Source organism: Garra rufa, chromosome 21 (genome assembly GCF_049309525.1).
Source record: "Garra rufa chromosome 21, GarRuf1.0, whole genome shotgun sequence".
Lineage (NCBI taxonomy): Eukaryota > Metazoa > Chordata > Actinopteri > Cypriniformes > Cyprinidae > Garra > Garra rufa.
This window is the reverse complement of record NC_133381.1, coordinates 17997888-18018261: the sequence shown is the minus strand read 5'-3', so window position 1 is coordinate 18018261 and position 20374 is coordinate 17997888. Positions and strand designations below refer to the sequence as shown.

Sequence of the window (20374 nt, the reverse complement as noted above, 5' to 3'; positions counted from 1 at the left end):
TCCAGAGCAGGGAGAGATTTTCTCGCTTTTGTTGTTTGATTAACATGAATGACAGACAGAAGGAATATCAGACTGCTGTCACTTTAGGAGCTGCCCAGACCCAATATACTGTTACACGTTAGGGTTGTGACGATGAGGAAATTTCCCCACCGGTTAATCGGCACGTGACAACACCGGTAATACCGGTATCACCGGTAATACCGGGGTGGGGGTTTCCTCTTTATTCTGCTTTTAAATAGCTTATAAACGCGTGCGTATTATACTTTCACTTTCAGTTTTGCGGGAATTGGCAATTCGGCGTCAATTGTTTGAATGGACGACAACGAAACTACAAAAAAAAAAAAAAACTTTGAACCCAAAATATTGCCAAACAGGTGCTTTTGGACACTATCGTCCGCCATTCTCTTTCTGTAAATTCGACTCCTCTCGTTGTGATGTTTTATTATCAAATTTCGGGAGGAGCTCGCACAGATAATTAACACGGCCAATTCACCATCAGCAATCACACTCCCTATCCAAGCACTACAAGAGAATCCCTTTAAATAGCCAACCAGTTACCTTCATCATCTCTTGTTTTCAGCATCCCTCTCCCTGGGCAGGGGGAGTGCCCCGGGCTCGGCCAAACATGCTTAACTTTTACGCTGTTTATTATATGTAAGCGCGAACTCGTGAACTCCTCACGTGATAAATGAAATATGACGCATTGTAGCTATGTTCAGTTTTTAATTATATTGCATGCTCTCGTCTTAAGTAAATTATTTAGAATGATATTTTCCATTCAATTCAAATAAATATTTAATAAAAAAACGAATACTTAAAAAAAAAAAAAAAAAAAAGTGGAGACGGTGTCATGGTGGAAAAGTGATGTCACCGGTGTTGCGTCTTAAAACCGGTAACACCGTCAACAACGTCTATCGTGGCAAGCCTATTACACGTTTTTTTTTTCCTCAGCTGTTTGCTTTCACTAAAGACCTAAATTATAGGCATGTTACGTTATTATCACAATATTATCATGGTCACATGATGATATGAAATGATAGGTCTTCTAGGCAAAACGTGTAGTTTGTAAAATATATTTGAACTACTTATTCTAACATAAAAGTTCTTTAAAGATGTGTTTTGGGCCATTATGCTTTGGCACAGTATCTGTCAAATGAACTTAAAGGGAAAGCACAATATGGCTTAATCTCTTCAATCAAGCCTGTTTTCGTTGTGCGTTTTAAAGGCAAAGCGAAGCTTATGATCTGATTTTTCTGACTTAAGTTTTTTTAGTTAAGAACACGGGTTGGAGCTCTTAATTCTAAACTCTCTAAGTGCATTAGATAGAATAATTTAACTTTAAAATGTACAAAATTATAGCCTTTTTTTTAATATGGCAATAAATATTGTATTGTGAACTTCATATCCAATATTCTTGTATATGATATCATTACAATGCTGTTTAAAAGTTGAGTTTGATTTGAATAGAGTTCCAGTAAACACAACAACACAATGTGAGATATTATTACAATTTAAAATAGCAGTTCTCTATTTTAATATATTGTAATGTAATTTATTCCTGTGACGGCAAAGCTGAATTTTCAGCAACTCTAGACTTCAGTGTCAAGCGATCATTCTGAAATTATTGTAATATACAGAAGACATATTTCTGATTATAAATGTTGAAAACAGATGTGAATCATTCATAAAGCTGCCGCTGTCAGCAAAAAGTAGTACTGAGGTCTTCTTGTGGGTTTCCACCAAAGTAAAAGTCAACATTCATAAATGTTAGTATTGTAATTTTATTGTTGTTCAGTAAAAAAAAAAAAAAAAAAAAAAAAGTAAGACAAAAATAATGGCTGCATTTATTTGTACATTAAAAACACATGCCTGATTCAAGAAGGGGGTCTTAAAAATGGCCAAAGAATATTATTTTACTAACTTATTAATTTTAAGTTAAATTGTGCTTTGTTCGTAGGTTATAATGTCTACTAGAATGTTACAAATGTTCAGTGTTACGTAAATATTTTTAAATTGTTATTTTGTAATTGGTTTATTTATTTATTAATTTTTTTTGAAAAGCAAGACAAAACTGTAAAAAGCACATTTTGGCTATTTAATTTATGCAATGGTGAAAAAAAAAAAAAAAAGTTGAGTAATCAGCATTCGGCCCAGTGTTTAAATGTGTTCGGCTTCGGCCAAGAATTTTCATTTCAGTGCATCCCTAATATTTAAACTAAATTTAAATATTTTATCTTTATTTATTTTACTACATATTCAGTCAAGATACTTTTAGTCCTAACCAACAACGCTGATGTGGTCTATTCCTAATTAAATGCTGCAGAACAAATATGTGAACATGTGATTTTATCTGGCATAACGATAAACAAATATGTTTGACAGAAGTGGTACGCACACCTCATCCTGTAAATGAATGATGCAATTCATAAGGCATACTTCAACATCTCAGCAGTCAAAGATAAACTAATAAGTGAGCCCTGATATTTCAAACAACACAAACCAGACCCTAAAATGCAAGACAAATCAAGCCAATACCAAGCCTCAACATCCACCACTGTGTCCAATTCGACAAGTCAAAAGACTCTTTTTCACCAAAACAGACGCAAACAACATGATAAGAGTGTCAGATTATCTCAGAATCGTGTGTGCATCACTCTACAAAATCCATTGGTTCTCACACACAAGCGTAAGTGACCAGGGAGTGGTGAGAGCTGGGAGTTTTCTTGTCAGAGCGTCCTAGGACACAATGAACCAGTCTGTCTGCATAGCACTCTTTGTCAGACTGGTTATGCGATCGCTATATCAACAAGCGCACTCAAACAACTAGCATTTTGCCGAGTTGTAACGTACACCACATACTAAGGAAGTGCATGACAATAATTCCTGTCGTGCAGTGTTGGATGAGCCACAGGAGCTCGTTTTATGCTATACTACACCGTCCTGACCTTAGCACAAGGACGACGGATGACCTGTGCTCACACATGTTCATGAAAAATGATAAGGTCTTATGACTTAAACATTATGTGCTGTTGAGCAGCGATGTGTCAATTGAACGCATTAATCTGCTATAAGCAAAAAAATACTTGCCATCTGGGGTGATAGACTTGCAAATTATACTTTTAGCAATATTTCAGCAATCATTCCTATTTTAGATATGCATACTTTGATTACTTTGAAATAGATAAGTGAGTTTAGCTTCTTTTTGCCTGTTAAAACACAATTATAGAACCTAAAGGAAATTCTTCCATGTCATTTAAAATACCAGCATCACTGTTTAGGTCTTCACTGAGGTTTGCACCTCACAACCACATTGACTATTTACTGATAGTGGTCAGGTAATGCATAGCAACTCACTGATGTATTTAAGTAAAGCCCATTATTAAACTAAAAAGAATATGCTGTATGCTTTTAAAGGAACACTCCACTTTTTTAGGAAAAAAAAGTTAATAAATTGAGCTTTACTGTTTTGAAATCCATTCAGCCATGTTCTGGCGATATCACTTTTAGCATAGCTTAGCATAGATCATTGAATCCTATTAGACCAATAGCATCGCCTTCAAAAATAACCAACGAGTTTCGATATTTTTCCTATTTAAAACTTGACTCTTCTGTGGTTATATTGTGTACTAATACCAGCGGAAAATGCAAAGCTGCGATTTTCTAGGCTGATAAGATTAGGAACTACACTCCCATTCCGACATAATAGTCAAGGAAGTTGGCTGCCGTAATATGGCTGAAGCAGGTGGAGTAATATCAAATTAGTTCCCAGCTAGTTTAGCATTTGCACAAGTCCTGCATGATATTCCTGCGCTTGCTTCGGCCATGTTACGGCAACAAACTTCTCTGATCATTACGCCGGAATGGAAGCGTAGTTCCTAATGTTATCTGCCTAGAAAGACGCAGCTTTACATTTCTGCCGGTATTTGTACACGATATAATTACAGAAGAGTCAAGTTTTAAATAGGACAAATATGGAAACTCGTTGGTCATTTTGGAATGCAATGCTATTGGTCTAATAGGATTCAATGATCTATGTTAAGCTATGTTAAAAGTGATATCGCCAGAACAGGAGAACGGCTGAATGGATTTCAAAATGGTCAAACTCAACTAATTAACTTGGGGGGGGGGGGGGGGGGGGGAGTTGGAGAATGAGCCTATTTCCAAAAAAAGTGGAGTGTTCCTTTAATCAATACACATAAAAAGCATGCTGGGTTTCTTACCTCAGTAACGGGCAGCTCCAGCTGCACCATGTCTTCTGGCTTGGACACAGGAGCCTGGAGGGCCGTGTCCAAAAGAAGGATCCCATTCAAGTCCTTCCTGCAGCCGACAGCGTAATCGTCCACAAACAGCACCTTATCCACGGCTGGGAAGTACTGACACCTCACCCGGCCCCCGGGTTTAGCTGACACAAAACACATACAAAGGTGATTATTAGTCCTCAGAGTTAATATTGGGGTGCTTTGCTTATAGTAAACAAGTAAAACATTCTGTTATGTCAGAAACACTGTTTTCCTCAACTGTAAGTCGCTTTGGATGAAAGCGTCAGCCTAACAAATTAATAACTGTAAATTATATTTGAAATGAAGGATGATATTTAGATACATGAAACAAAAAAGATAAATTCATCATATTTTACTTTATAGAATTTAATTATAAACAAAATATAAAGAATATATTAAAATATTTAAGAATTATAAAGTATTAAGACATCTAATGCCATGCATTATTAATTAATTAAAGGCAAGTGTATTTACAATGTACGATTCAATGTAATGTTCAAATGTTTGGGTTATGAAGGATTTTTTTAATGTTCTGGAAAGTAATTCAGACTATTTGACCAAAAATACAGTAATATTGTGAAATATACTTTTTTTTAAATACATTTTAAAATGTAATTTATTCTAATGATGTCAAAGCTGATTTTTAGCAGCCAGTGCACACATGATGCTTCAGAAATCATTTTAATATTAACATTTCTTATTATTAGCAATGTTGAAAACAGCCATGTCGATTAATATTTTAGGATTTTTGGATTAATAGAAAGTTCAAAAGAACAATTTACACTATCAGTCAAAAGTTTTTGAACAGTAAGATTTTTGATGTTTTTTAAAGAACTCTCTTCCGCTTACCAAGCCTGCATTTATTTGATCCAAAATACAACAAAAGCAGTAATACTGTGAAATATTTTTACTATTTAATATAACTAATTTAGTAAGGATGCTTTAACTTGATCAAAAATGATAAAGACATTCATAATATTACAAAAGATTTCTATTTCAGATAAATGCTGTTCTGCATTTAAACCTGAAAAATTTTTACTCGGCTGTTTTCAACTTAATACATGTTTTGGAGCCGCAAATCAGAATATTAAAATGATTTCTGAAGGATCATGTGATTGGAGTGATGATGCTAAAAATTCAGCTTTGAAATCACAGGAATAAATTACATTTTAAAAAAAAATTTAAATAGAAAACAATTATTTTAAATAGCAAAACTATTTCAAAATGTTACTGTTTTGGCTGTACTTTGGATCAAATAAATGCAGGCTTGGTGAGCAGAAGAGACTTATTTAAAAACATTAAAAATCTTACTGTTCAAAAACGTTTGACTGGTAGTGTATTTCAAATAAAAATCTCACTTTTGATCAGCTTAATGCCTCTGACAAAAAAAAATAAAAAATCTTACAGAACCCAAACTGTAAATGGTAGAGTACAATTTAAATACTTCTTTCTTACAAAAATAATTCAAGTGTATGCAAATAAAGAAAAACTAAACTTGTTCAGCTTGTTGAGCTTTAACTAATCAGAACTGAAAAACAAACATCCAGAACATCCACAACGAAAGAACACCAAACGAAGAAAAGTGAGAAATGTCACTGGCATCAGCATGTCATTCCAAAATGTTCTGTTCCTTTTTACCCAAGAAGAAAAGCTAAGCACCCTTTAACATGCTTGAATGACAGGAACCCGTATGCAAACAACTGACTCACACAGAAACGTCAGATGACTTTGAAAGCAGATTTTATCATTTTAATTTACAAACATGTTATCAAATAAATGCTTTATTCAATCACAAGCAATTTATACCTATATTTAGTATTTTAATGCATTTTAAAATCACACGTCTTAACATGAGAAAGAAAGAGCAACAGCCTCCCTTCAAATCTGCTCCCAAGCAGCTGTGTTACACACTCAGGAGGGGGAAAAAAAGGAATCAATAATATCCAAACAAGCATGAGTCGACTGTTCTGTGTGTGCTAGCAAACTCTATGTGCTGAGACTCCCTGCTTAATAACCTAATTGCAATTTCAAACATAATATCTGCAACTCAGCAATACCAAACTCTCACAAGACTCTAAATGTAACCCAACCACTAGCTTACTCTCTGCCCAAAGGAACAACTTTTAGACTTATTGTTGCACACAAAAAAAAAATCAACAAAGAGTCATATGTGGAATAGCAATAGCCCAAAATACATAGTATGGGTAAAACTTACTTTCTTTTATGCCAAAAATCATTAGGATATTAAGTAAAGATCATGTTCCATGAAGATATTTTGTAAATTTCCTACTGTAAATAAATCACAACTTAATTTTTAATTAGTAATATGCATTGCTAAGAATTTGAATTGGACAACTATAAAGGCAATTTTCTCAATATTTAGATTTTTTTGCACCCTCAGATTTCATATTTTTTCACATAGTTATATCCTAGCCAAATCTTGTCAGAATCCTAACATACCATACATCAATGAAAACTTATTTATTTCCATTTTCATACGATGTATAAATCTACATGTGCTATGGTGTCAGTGGTGTGAGACTGATCATTTCTTGCATTTCATATGCATCCATGAATAAACAGATGAATTTTAACTCAAAAAAGACTAGTTACACAACAAAAGCACATCTCCACTACTGTAATTCCAACAGCTGAGAACATAAATGTCATTAAACTCTATAAATTGTTCTTTCAGATTTGAACTAAATGTCATATTCAAAACCGCTAGTTTAAAATTCTTTAAATCTGTCCCTGGTGTTCACCTGGAAAGTGGCTTAAAGCTACATTAACACACATTTGAAAAAAGACCTTCAAAGACATTTGTCACCACAAAGACATCCTTTTAGTGTCCGGTTGTAGTAGTTCCTTTAAATCATTAAGGCTTGCAGTCTCATCTTGTGACAGTTAATGACCCAGACGTTTTATAAGCGTAATGACACAAACTAAATTACACAGATTAAATAAAAATTATCTTTCTATTTAGGAGGAGACTGAATAAGTTTAAGAATGGCTGTTTAGTCTAAGCTTACTGGAATATTACCGCTTAAAGCAACCATACACAACTCCAATGTAATTATGTACGCCTTTCATTTCCTAATTCCAGCATTTAGGAAAAGAATAGAAGATAAAACACTTTAACACAAACTGACAAGGTCAACACTGTACATCTTAACAACAACACCACAGGCATTCATTCTGACGTTCAAAATGATATGTATAACAGCAGCAAAGCGAAACAGAAAGCACTCGAAGCTTCGCAAACCTTACAAACTATCATAATATTAACGCAAAATAATATAATATTAATACTCTTCGCAACTGTACAGACAGCTGTCACCTGTCAGGGCTGGCATAAACATGAGCAGTGTTACTGATCCGTAGCAGACAGGCTAGGCTATCGCTAGGCTAACGTTAGCATGATTAGCTAAACCTCTGTCAGCTAAATTAAGGCTAAAAATCAGAAAATTGTTTACTGTAAAAGCCAAAACCTATGTTAGGATGTACTCTATATCACTGACATGTATTGAGATGTTGGTTGGATGTCACTGACACAAAATACGGTTAAGACACACACCTGATATTTGCTAATGTTTAGATTAGCTTTAGTACCGCTTTACTCTAATATCGCACCAGCTTTTAGGCCATGTCTTGATTTAGCTTTATTTGACTTATAAAGACAAGAAGTGGTGTGTAATGTAAATAAGCAGCCCTGATATGTGCATAAACGGTGTGTTCGTGAATAACGTGGCAATGTTTACAGTGATCCGGCAGCACAACAGATTCAGGAGGCCCTAAACACTAAGGAGGCCCAAAGACTGAGGGATCACTGTTACAACAACACCTCTATCAAATCTCTATATTATCACATAAACCTGAGGAACCTGAATAGTAAGTTGTCGATGTTAAAACTCTAATAGGAGGCCCTGGAGTGGAGGATCACTCTTAACACAGTACTTCATATCAGAAATAGCGCATAGCCTTTCCATCAGCAAGCCCGAAAAGGGACAGAATATTTTGACACAGTTCTCCACAAGGAGTACGAATAGAGAAGAGTCATTCCCAAAACATTGCACCATCTTTCAGGATAATTTTGACACTCTTCTTTTTCCATCACAAGCTATATGAGGAAATGATCCCTTATAATGTTACTTCTCCTCTATTAGGAGGTCCAACCCAGGATTCTGTATTACGATCCCGGCCGGCCGGCCGGCCGGAATAAATCCCTTAGAACCCATCCGAACCGAAACTCACCGTGCAAAGCCGAGGCCTGTAAAATAGCCCCGGAGGTGCCGTCGATGACTTTGATGCTGCCCCGGCTGGTGACGGCCAGGATGGCGTTGAGGGCCGGGTGGTAGGACAGACTCCGCAGGCCCTCCTCATCGCAGCGCAGGCAGCCGTCCCTCAGCACGACCCAGTCCGGCGAGCCTGGCGAGGCCGCCGCCGCCGCCGCCATCTTCCTGCTATCTTCCCTTCCTGCCTTCCCTCCTCCTTCAGTAGCTCCTCCGTGAACGCGACTCGACGAGAAAACGTTAAAGCTGAATCCCGAAGTACCGCTGCGCTTCCACTGCGGGCTCTAAACCTCCTCCCGATACCGCAGGAGCAGCGATTCACCATCAGCGGAGCGGAAACCAGCGGCTCCTTCTACTCACACACACTGCGTGGAAACGGAACTGGCGTAGTCACCGTGTGATCGCCCGCCGAACCTCAGGGGGCGGTAAAGATAGATAGATAGATAGGTAGATAGATAGATAGATAGATAGATAGATAGATAGATAGATAGATAGATAGATAGATAGATAGATAGATAGATAGATAGATAGATAGATAGATAGATAGATAGATAGATAGATAGATAGATAGATTTCTAATTTTAAAAAAAAGAATTCTTAAAAAGGATCAAATTTAAAGGCTTTACAACATTTGGTCTTAGCCTTCCTTAAATCCTTCAATGCAGCTAGATAGCCAGATAGACTAGATAGTTAGATAGATAGATAGATAGATAGATAGATAGATAGATAGATAGATAGATAGATAGATAGATAGATAGATAGATAGATAGATAGATAGATAGATAGATAGATAGATAGATAGATAGATAGATAGATAGATAGATAGATAGATTTTTTCAAGTTTTTTACTATAAGTGTACAATGTTGGGAAAATGCATTAAAATAAGTCGCTTAAGGTTATTGTAGTTGAAGATGGCAACTATTTAGTATTGTGTCAAATAAAATAAATTCTTTATCAAATCTATTTCCTAAATGCTTGTTTCTATTTTAATATTAAAAGTTAAACTTTTGGCAAATGTAAAAGCACGAAGTTACCTTTAAAAGTAATGCATTACAATAATACATTTAATCTAAGAGGTAACAAAATGTTTGAAAACAAGATTCTTTTTTTCAGCAGAAGTGCATGAGAAAAAGTCACAGCTTAAGGTTCTTGTAGTTAAAGATAGCAATTATTTAGTATTATGTAAAATCAATAAATTCTTTATCAAATCTATTTGATAAAATTCTTTTTTAGTAACTTCATTCACCATGATACATAATTAATTTTTAAAAGAATTTGTCAGCAAATCTGTAACAATTTTTTTAATATAAGTGTATAATGTTGGGGAAAATGCATAAAAATATTGCATTACTCCCTAAAAAGTAACTACGTTATTTTACTTAATTGCTTTTTATGGAAAGCAATGTGTTACATTATTTTTGTGTTACATTTTAAGTCTGAGCAGGGCTTGCTTGTATCTTTTTAATATAAACAGTTACAATTTTGGCAAACGTAAAAGCAAGAAATCGCAGAACTATACATAGAGGAGTACTGAAAACCAATGCATATCTCTAATTACAATATAAATATATGAGTCCTTAAAAAGGACCAAATTTAAAGGCTTTACAACAATCCATAGATTTTTTTTTTTTTTTTTTTTTTTTGGCCTAAGCATTTCTTACACACTCTCTTAATTTTACATCTAATCTAAAAGTTAACAAAATGTTTAAGTTTCAACAGTTAATTTTGGTCCATCTCTGCAAGACAGACATTTCAGGATATGGAGATGGACTAAAACTGAAGTCCCAAAACTTACTGCCAGATTCTGGAAGATAAACTCGAAAGAGTGCTAAAAGAGGATGCTGGTCCTTCAAGAGTCACTCTCAACTCATCTGTCTATAAAGCCAATAAAAAAAACAGTCTCCATGTATTTCACAACACTTCAGAATGTTATTCTTATTAATTGAGGGTCATTTTTAGGATTTTTCTAGTCTCTGAGAACCTGACACATTGCACTTCTGGAGACTCAAGGTAGGTTGCAGTTCTGGAAAACGGTGGTGCTGGAGACTAAATGGTTCCTGATGGTTTCATATCTAATTCTTAACATTAATTCTTACTTTTTTTTTTGCAATTAACATGCATCTTTTCTCCTCCACCTGTTTTTTCTGATAATGCAGACGCAACGAGCATTTTTCTGTCCGGTGGCCATGCCTTAACTTTGCAAATTCCAGTATTGCATTAGTATTGCATCCTTCTCATTGGGCATTTAATAGTTTTTGACTTTTCAGTCTGAGGTAAATCTCTTTTTTTGGCTCATATTATCTGTAAAAAAAATGTGCCTAATAATTCTGCACACCTGAATATAAGGAGTTTTTCACTTCCAGCCTTCACGGACAATTATATATCACTTATAAATAATTAAATACAAAATGAATAGTAGTTATTAAGATTGATGTGGTTTGGAATTGGTCAAATGTGCTTGGAAAAAAAATATGACCACAATATCAACGTGCCTAATAATTATGCACACAGTGTATATACAGAGGAGTATTGAAAACAAATGCATATCTCTAATTACAAAATAAGCCCAACAATCCATAGTTTTTATGGCCTTAGCATTTTCTACACACTCAAATTTCTTCATTTTACATTTAATCTAAAAGGTAACAAAATGTTTGAAAACAAGCTTTTGTTTTTTCTCTTTTTTTAGCAGAAGTGCATGAGGAAAAGTCACAGCTTTAGGTTACAGTAGTTGAAGATGGCAACTATTTAGTATTATGTCAAATCAATGAAATTAATGTGTTAATAAAAGTAACGTGTTATGTTAATTTTTAAATCTGAGCAGGGCTTGCTTGTTTCTTTTTAATATAAAAAGTTAAACTTTTAATAAGCAAAAGTAAAATCCCTTTTTCCAAAAGTGAAATAAATACGCCTCAGGATGAAGTAAAAGTAAATTCACGTCTGTACGGTTGAACAGAGGAAAAGAAAGTTTGAAACTTAATGGTAAAGTATGGATAAATTGTATCATTAAAGGTCAAAAGCAATAACATTGGTAAATAAAATGGGATTAAATACATAAAGGATATTTGTGTTATTAACATATTTAATTATTGCAGGTTTGCATCATATTATGAGTTTTCCGATTTCTCTTAAAATGAGGGCACCAGAGCTGTCAGTGGGTCAATGATATTTGAAAAAGTAACTTGTAAATTAAAAAGTAATGCATTGCTTTACAAGTTACTTGAAAAAAGTAATCTGATTACATAACTTGCATTACTTGTGTTTGTTAACAGTAGATACAACACTCTCGTGTCCTCAAAATATTATACATCATAGCTTTTTTCATTTTTTTACTGTTAGAATCAGTAACCAAACATTTAAATAAATATTAAATTAACCAATAAATCATGCAAATGAAGTATTATTCCCTGACATGAATGAGACTCACAAAAAAATTACTGTGTCAATAGATTTTAATTTGATTCATGAATATAACAATTTCCAGACTCAATTGTTTTAGCTAATCTAATATGGTAACATATGTCTGCAGTGTACACATCACCAGGTAGAAAGTTGTTTTTTAATTGCATGTACTACAAATAAAAAATCCTTTCCTTTTTGGCTACATTTACATAAATAAAATACACCACAGCCATACAAAACAACCAATTCAAGGCACCCATACATAGCAGACCTTTTTAATCAAAGCCGTACTGCTTACTGTCTTTTTCCACGTAGAACTCATAAATTCAAATCAAAAACCGATAAGATGAAGAATTCCGTGAATGTATTTGATCAGTCTACAACAACAAAATCTGCCTCCCATCATCTGGTTAAATCAGGAAAGTTTTCACCATTATGTGTAGTGACACATAAATTCTGTTACATGAGTATCATGCTTTTCAAAGTCTTTTACAATATAAAGTCCTCGCTTTTATTTTCCTTTTGGAGTTTGTAAATATCATGTAACACCAGGGCTCCAAATTTCAGTGGCAGAGTGATCTCTTCAAACAGGGCTTCCACAATAAAAGATGTTGCCTTTTTATTGTGTACAAAATTAATGGAAGCAGTTAAATACACTAATATCTGTACACCGTATTCCCCAAAGGATATAGGATTATAAACAGGGTAAAAGAAAGAAAAAGAAAGAAAATGCAAACTCCTTCTTGGTCTTCATGGAATATCCCTGCTGTGTAGCTCTCCACAGTGCTCTTTGTCAATGTCCAAGCAAGAGCCAATCAAAACCTGTGGTCAATTCAGACTCCGGTATACAGAGACAGGAAGTAGATGTACAAAAGGAAGATGGGATATATGAGAAGGGGTTTCTTCGTTTTGAATTCATCACCGACGAGTAAAGAGGCAGCACTGTACGCAGCCCAGAATACTCCAAAAAGCTACAAAAGAAAGAAAAATCATATTTACATATTGTATAATTCAATATTTAGCTTTTAATTTTTTATCATATTTACCTTTATGAGTGTAGAGACGACGTCAAAAGCCCCAATGACCAGGAGAAGTGGAGCTATTACAATGAGTGGGAGCAAAGAATAGCCAATAACTCCAAGCACTTGCCCATAAGACACCTATAAATAAAATTAAAAACAAAAAGTGGGCATCCCATTCAACTCATAAAAATCATATGCTATCTGACACTTCACAAGATTTAAATACCTCTCCACCCAGCACTCTTGCAAGAAGGAAAATCGTCAATGATCCAAATATCCAGATTGTAATAATCCAGGAAACAACCTGATTGGACAAAATAAAAAAGCGACATATTAAAAAAAAATAATCAAAATTTGATGCATTTCTGCTACTGTTTAAACTAAATCATGCAAGTGACAAGATCACATTGAAATGAAAAAAAAAATATATATATATCTTCATGTCTTCTCAAAAGTTACTTTAGTATGCAGGTATTAATAAAAGACACTACCAGCCAAAAGTTTTTGAACAGTGAGATTTTCAATGTTTTTAAAGAAGTCTCTTCTGCTCACCAAGCCTGCATTTATTTGATCCAAAGTACCGTAACATTTTCAGATATTTTTACTATTTAAAATAACTGCTTTATATTTGAATATATTTTAATAATAATAATAATAAATATTAATTTATTGCTGTGATCAAAGCTAAATTTTCAGCATCTTTACTCCAGTCTTCAGTGTCACATGATCCTTCAGAAATCATTGTAATATGCTGATTTGCTGTTCAAGAAACATTTATAATTATTTTCAATATTTAAAAGAGTTGAGTCAATTTTTTCAGGATTCTTTGATGAATAGAAAGATCCAAAGATCAGCATTTATCTGAAATAAGAAAGCTTTTGTAAGATTATACACTATACCTTTAAAAGCTTGGAGGGGGGATATAGAAATTAATACTTCCATTTAGCAAGGATGCTTTATAGGTGCCATAGAATGCATTGATACTAGGGCTGTGCGATATGGACAAAAGAAACCTATCACGATTTTCTTGAACAGTATTGCGATTTGTGAGGCGCGCTGTGTTGTGATCGGTTCAAATAACATGCTGCGGGAAAAGTATCAGTCGAGTACGTGCCAAAAATCGTGCTGTAAGGCGATTTAGAAATCGTGCATGTTCACATCGCGATTTCGATATGATTTCAATTAATCGCACAGCCCTAATTGATACAATATTTTAAATTGTTCTCTGATATCTACATAGAAGGTATATGGCTTAGGTAAGGGCAATCATTTTCCAGAAACGTCCATTTACAACCCTAGGATTTGTCCCTAGAATGAAATGGTCTGTTAATAGCTCATTTGGAAGATTCATGAATAACAATGATGAGCTCTGCTTTGATTGGCTGTTTCACAGAGTGGCTCATTTAGCTCTCACAGCAGGAAGGAAACACATTGAGGAAAATATAGATTTAATTACAGACCTCGAGCCGCTATTAAAATGCAGGGCATTGAAACTGCCGTTTTAAATGCACAATAACTTTTTACTTTCACTTTTGAGATTTGAGATTGCACGTTATACTACAGTGGCAGTACTTAGCACATTTGACAAGTTTAGATGCTGTCAGCGGTGACCAGGATCTGCAAATCATTCGCCATCGTCCACTCAGTCATCTATCCTTACTCCATTTATGTGGTTAGTGAAATCTTATGTACTGCAATGTAACAGTGTCTCACCTTATTTTATTAAAATGCCTTATTTGTTTCTTTGCCTTTCTGAGTACAGACACCAACCTATCACAGCACTTAACATCTCCTGCACAACCCGGAACATAACATTTATTTCTGTGATCTGCCTTTTTCGCTATTGTCCTAGCTTTATTTTTTTCACAATAGCCTTCCCGTAAAACTTCTGATGATTGGGCTACGCAAATGTTGGAGGCGTTAACTATTAATGATCCCGAGACCATAGTCATAGTCTGTGTTATGTTAGAATTGGCCTCTTTTTCAGTAGTTATTTGCACCAGATTTATATAAGGAGGAGGAAACAATGGTATTTGAGATTCATGGTATGTCATGTCCATGTACAGAACTGTTATTATTCAACTATACCAAGGTAAATACAGTTTTCCATTCTGTGGCACCTTTAAGTTGATTAAAAGTGATGACAAAGACATTTATAAAGTTCTTTTGAACTTTCTATTCATCTAAGAAACCTGAAAAAATTCTAGTCAGCTGTTTTCAACATAATATTTATAATAATACATGTTATGAGCAGCCAAGAATATTACAATATCAGAATATTACATTTCTGAAGAATCATGTGACTGGAGTAATAATGCTAAAATGCAGCTTTGAATTCACAGGAATAAGTTACATTTTAAAATATATTCAAATAGAAAACAGATGTGTTAAATATTAAAAATGGTATTGTTTTGGATGTACTTTAAAACTAAATAAATGGAGGCTTGGTGAGCAACAGAGACTGTTCAGAAAATTTTGACTGCTTTTGACTTTATTTTTATTAGCTATTATCTATAGCTGTTAAACTATAAAAAACTTAAATAAATTACATATAAAAACATTGATGAGAGGTTATAAAATAATTTAAAGTCACCCCTTCATTATTCTAGAATAAATATTTAAGAATATTCTAACTTAAAAATTATTTGATGAACCGACACTGTGGTTTTAGAAGCACAAATATCATTATTTTTGTTATTAAACATAACTTGTCACTAGTCTACAGCAATCTATTTTGCATTTTGACAGCAGGTCTATGTGCACATGTATCACGCGTATACACATAAAAATAATGCTCATGATCAAGATACAAAGTCTCACCCTAAACTGTCCGTAGATGGAGATCATGGAGAAGAGCAGAACAACAGCCAGCGGGCCCCAGAAATCAGGATTGTCCCTCACCACCTGTCTGTTAAAACCCAGTGAGGGCATGGGCATCAACACACACCTGATCTTGTAGTAGATGTCCTTTAAATCAATGTCCAGCTCCTCCCTGCACAAACACAAACAACCAATAAACCAAAAAGCAACCAAAAGCAAAAGTGCCATCAAACCCCAGAAACAGAGTCCCAAAAACTCACAGGAGCGGTTTAGTGTCCTCAGTATCATCTTCATCCACTTCCAGCAGCCATCCGTAACCTCTCTGCCTTAAAAAGGTGGTGGCGTAAGTGTCCCTGGTGGAATCAGGGCCCATATTTAATGTGATATCAGGAGCATCGATGGTGCCGCTGAGCTCTGGTGGATAAGAGGTTGTTTTTGGTTAATACAGCTCAGTATTGCACCTACTGAGTTTACAAAACAACACTCTGTCAGGATATATTAACAGGCTTGATCATTGACATACTTGGGAATATTCTTACATTAATGTACATGTAAATGTACATCATACACACAACCACAACCAATTGCATTCTAAAATAAATCAGATTCACACATCAAAGCAGAGACGTATGGATGCTTTGGGGCCTTTAACTACTGTACCTTCAGCGTCCGTCGAGGAGACGAAGGTAAAATCTCCGTTGGTGGGAGAGAACTGCATGGCTGACAGCGATAACAGCTCGGGCTTCACTCAGAAACACACACTCCGCCGCCAAAAGCACACCTTCATACCATTGCCACGTTTAAGGAATCCTACCGATCAGCTTTCGGACGGGACTGCTGGCTCAAAACAGTCATGGAGGAAGCAGGAAGTGCAGAAAAAGCACAGACGACACGTCAAATCCTGGAGCAGAGCGGAATGGGGAGGCACGGGCTCCACCCAGCGCCAAAAACGAGCACCGACAACAAACACTCAATGCACCGAGACAGCACCACCCCGTGACCCTTCTGAAAAACAATGGGATTACATATATGACATTTATTGTATAATAATACAATATATGACCCAGTCTACCTTTAGATATTCAGTCACATTTATCTGTCTGTATTATTTTATTTGACGGAGCTTTTTTGCATTGTTGTTATAATGCTAAATTTGTATTAAATATAATGCATATGTAATATACACTACCAGTCAAAAGTTTGTGAACACTAAGATTTTTTTTTTAAAGAAGTTTCTCCTGCTCAACAAGCATGCATTTATTTGATCCAAAGTACAGCAAAAACAGTCAAATTTTGAAATCTTTTTACGATTTAAAAGCTTTTCTATTATAATGTTTTTTTAAAATGTAATTTATTACTGTGATTTCAAAGCTGATTTTTTAAAAATCATTACTTCAGTCACATGATCCTTCAGAATTCATTTTTAATATTCTGATTTGCGGCTGGAAAACAATTCTGCCCTCCAAAGGCAAAGTGCAGTAACTACACATTTGGTCAAAATTGAGTTAAGGCTTAAAATGGACTTTGTGACAATTGTTTTGTCTTGTGGCAACGTCTCCTGAGGGGTGTTCCATAAAACAAGTTTACCAAGTAAGCCAGGCTTATTTTAGTTAGTCTGACTTGTTGTCACTTGATTTGGCTCAAAATAAGTCAGACTAACTGAAATAAGCCTGACTTATTTGGTAAACTTGTTTTATGGAACACCCCCCTGGTTCAATTTTGTCCTGTTTCAGAGAAACGAGAGTGTCAACATGTTTGACTAGCTGGTGTACAAACTTTAAAGGCATTTTTCTAAGTTTCAATGTTGGCGTAGTTAATGCACTTTGCCTTTGGATGGCAGAATTATTATTATGATGTTGAAAACAGCTGTATAGATTTTTTTCAAAGATTCCTAAAAGAAAATGTTCTCAACTGTTTTAAATATTGCTTATAATAATAAAAATGTTTCTTAAAACAGCAAATCAGCATATTAGAATGATTTCTGAAGGAAGGACACTGAAGACTGGGTTAATGATGCTGAAAATCTTGCTTTAATCATAGGAATTACATTTTATATTCAAACAGAAAGCAGTTATTTTAAATAGTAAAACTATTTCACAACATTAATGTTTTTGCTGAATTTTGGATCAAATAAATGCAGGTTTGGTGAGCAGAAGAGACTTTTAAAAAAACAATAAAAATCTTTTGGCTGGTAGTGTATATTGTGCTTTTATTTTATTTCAGTCAGGGTTATTGACACCACTGTTCTATAAATACCATTGTATGTTGTTACACTGCCCTAAAATTGAACAGTAGCAGTGAGACAGAACTATAACTTGCATAATGAAGATACATACACAATCATTTCCACAGTCATATATACATTTAAAAACAATGTATCAGCTTTTATGCCTGCTTCCGTCTTTTTTTTTTATCAAACTCCAAACTGATTTATGTTTTTAAATTTTTAATTACGTCCTGTTGATAATGTTATAAATAAATAAATACATAAACGATTTATGGCGATTTCCGAGGTTGTAGACTTCCTTGTCCCGCCCCTTCACGTATCTGCTTTGTGATTGGCTGTCTTTGTCAAGCTGACCAATAGGGTTATTCTGCAGTGATGTCACGTTTTTGCCGCTAAAGTCGAACCACTGTAACATCAGCCAGACACTGAGGCAGAAGTAAAAGCTCTCGGTAAGTATTTTTAATAAATACTAAAACAAAAAGTGTTTAATTTATACATGATTAATGTATTAGCTACAGCGGTCTGATTCTTTCTTATGTTGTTCAGTTGTTTAAGTTTCGCGAGAATGGTCAGTGTGCTAGGTTTTGGAGGGATTTGGCGGTTAAAGTCTTTTGCGGACGTATGAAATAAACAACAAATGTATTACGTTATCGTATATAGGTGTTTAGCTTTTTACATACGTCTTCGCGGTTGGACGGTTAGTGATAGTTTTCTGTTGACTTTTGAGAATGTGTTTATGTTCTATAGTGGGTCGTGTATTCTCAATTGATCATCATCAGGGACTTTGTTTTCATCTGATAAAGTGACACACAGGCTTGGCTCTGAAAAACCATCATCTTCAGAGTTCTGTCCTTCCAGACAGACAACATGGGAATTCAAGGCCTGTTGCAGTTTATCAAAGATGCCTCGGAGCCCATCAATGTAAAAAAGTATAGGGGGCAGACGGTGGCAGTGGACACATACTGCTGGCTCCACAAAGGGGCATTTTCATGTGCAGAGAAACTTGCAAAAGGAGAACCTACAGATCAGTGAGTCGTTTTAATTATTTGCATGCAATATCCTATGAGTATTTTAGCTCTTCAGTAATTTTCCATCTTAAAATGTGCATTTCTAATGCTCACATTCAATGCGTGTCCATCAGGTATGTATCCTACTGTATGAAGTTTGTGGATATGCTGCTTTCTTTTGGTGTTAAACCAATCTTGGTGTTTGACGGACGTAATTTGCCCTCCAAAAAGGAAGTGGAGAAGTCCCGGCGCGAGTAAGAACTCAGTAGAATATTCACTGTAGAAAAAGTTAATTTGTTTTGATTAAAAAAAATGAATAATATTTAATGTATATTTCACTACAGGCGTCGACAGGCAAATTTGCAGAAAGGCAAACAGCTGCTGCGGGAGGGTAAGATATCAGAAGCCAGAGAATGTTTTACTCGCAGTGTTAATATCACCCCATCCATGGCACATGATGTCATTAAGGTGAGACCATTGTATCTTGATACCTGTAAACAATATTATTTTTGGAATCAGTGAAATACATTTATTCAAGTTAATATACTAAGATGTGTTTGGTGTACTGTGGATGTGGTATGTAATCATGCAATATTGGAAACAGATGAATCAGATTTTTCATTTCATTTGCCCGTTTGCTGGTTTTCAGACCGCCAGGATGCGTGGAGTGGACTGCGTTGTTGCTCCGTATGAAGCAGATGCCCAGTTAGCTTTCCTGAACAAATCTGGTATCGCTCAGGCAGTGATCACAGAGGACTCAGATCTGCTGGCATTTGGCTGCAAAAAGGTATGAATGATTTTTGAAAAGATCATGTGATACTGTAAACTGGAGTAATCACTGTAGAAAATATAGCTGTGCTAATACAGTTGAAGTCAAAAGTTTACATACACCTTGCAGAATCTGCAAAATGTTAATTATTTGATCAAAATAAGAGGGATCATACAAAACGCATGTTATTTTTAATTTAGTACTGACCTGAGTAAGATATTTCATATAGAATACATTTGCATATTGTCCACAAAAGAAAATAGTGCTATAAATTGAATTTATAAATATGACCCTGTTCAAAAGTGACCCTGATTCTTAAAACTGTGTTGTTACCTGAATGATCCACAGCTGTGTTTTGTTTTTGTTTAGTGATAGTTGTTCATGAGTCCCTTGTTTGTCCTGAACAGTTAAACTGCCCACAGATTCTTTGGGTTTTCAGCATTTTTGTCTATCTGAAGCCTTTCCAACAATGACTGTATGATTTTGAGATCCATCTTTTCACACTAAGGTCGACTGAGGGACTCATATTCAACTTTTACAGAAGGTTCAAATGCTCA

The 20374-nt window shown here is 35.0% G+C and overlaps 3 protein-coding genes across 3 annotated transcripts in view; 1 reads left to right on the top strand and 2 right to left on the bottom strand.

Annotated features, from left to right (window-relative positions):
- Nucleotides 1–8838, bottom strand: part of birc6 (baculoviral IAP repeat containing 6) — a 130387-nt gene extending 121549 nt beyond the window's left edge. Inside the window, exons 1-2 of the mRNA XM_073827622.1 lie at nucleotides 8532–8838; nucleotides 4221–4402 (exon numbers count right to left, since the gene is read on the bottom strand). Coding sequence (XP_073683723.1) covers nucleotides 4221–4402; nucleotides 8532–8733 — 384 coding nt within the window. The 5' untranslated portion in view covers nucleotides 8734–8838. The remainder of the gene's footprint in view (nucleotides 1–4220; nucleotides 4403–8531) is intronic.
- A 3166-nt stretch (nucleotides 8839–12004) lies between these two features.
- Nucleotides 12005–16691, bottom strand: yipf4 (Yip1 domain family, member 4). The gene is made up of 6 exons (XM_073827254.1): nucleotides 16475–16691; nucleotides 16075–16228; nucleotides 15815–15986; nucleotides 13221–13298; nucleotides 13019–13132; nucleotides 12005–12943 (listed from the first exon to the last, which is right to left on the bottom strand). The coding sequence occupies exons 1-6, from the start codon at nucleotides 16530–16532 to the stop codon at nucleotides 12806–12808; spliced, it is 714 nt and encodes a 237-aa protein (XP_073683355.1). The 5' UTR covers nucleotides 16533–16691; the 3' UTR covers nucleotides 12005–12805.
- A 2165-nt stretch (nucleotides 16692–18856) lies between these two features.
- Nucleotides 18857–20374, top strand: part of exo1 (exonuclease 1) — an 8903-nt gene continuing 7385 nt past the window's right edge. The window contains exons 1-4 of the mRNA XM_073827551.1: nucleotides 18857–19069; nucleotides 19183–19302; nucleotides 19393–19516; nucleotides 19698–19835. Coding sequence (XP_073683652.1) covers nucleotides 18909–19069; nucleotides 19183–19302; nucleotides 19393–19516; nucleotides 19698–19835 — 543 coding nt within the window. The 5' untranslated portion in view covers nucleotides 18857–18908. The remainder of the gene's footprint in view (nucleotides 19070–19182; nucleotides 19303–19392; nucleotides 19517–19697; nucleotides 19836–20374) is intronic.

What these genes read in the sequence shown, in the direction of transcription:
- yipf4 (XM_073827254.1), bottom strand. Translation starts at nt 16,532, where the DNA reads ATGCAGTTCTCTCCCACCAACGGAGATTTTACCTTCGTCTCCTCGACG. An exon ending in GAGGACACTAAACCGCTCCT is followed by an intron (nt 15,987 to 16,074) that starts GTGAGTTTTTGG and finishes GTGTTTGTGCAG; the next exon opens with GGAGGAGCTGGACATTGATT. An exon ending in CCATCTACGGACAGTTTAGG is followed by an intron (nt 13,299 to 15,814) that starts GTGAGACTTTGT and finishes TTGTCCAATCAG; the next exon opens with GTTGTTTCCTGGATTATTAC.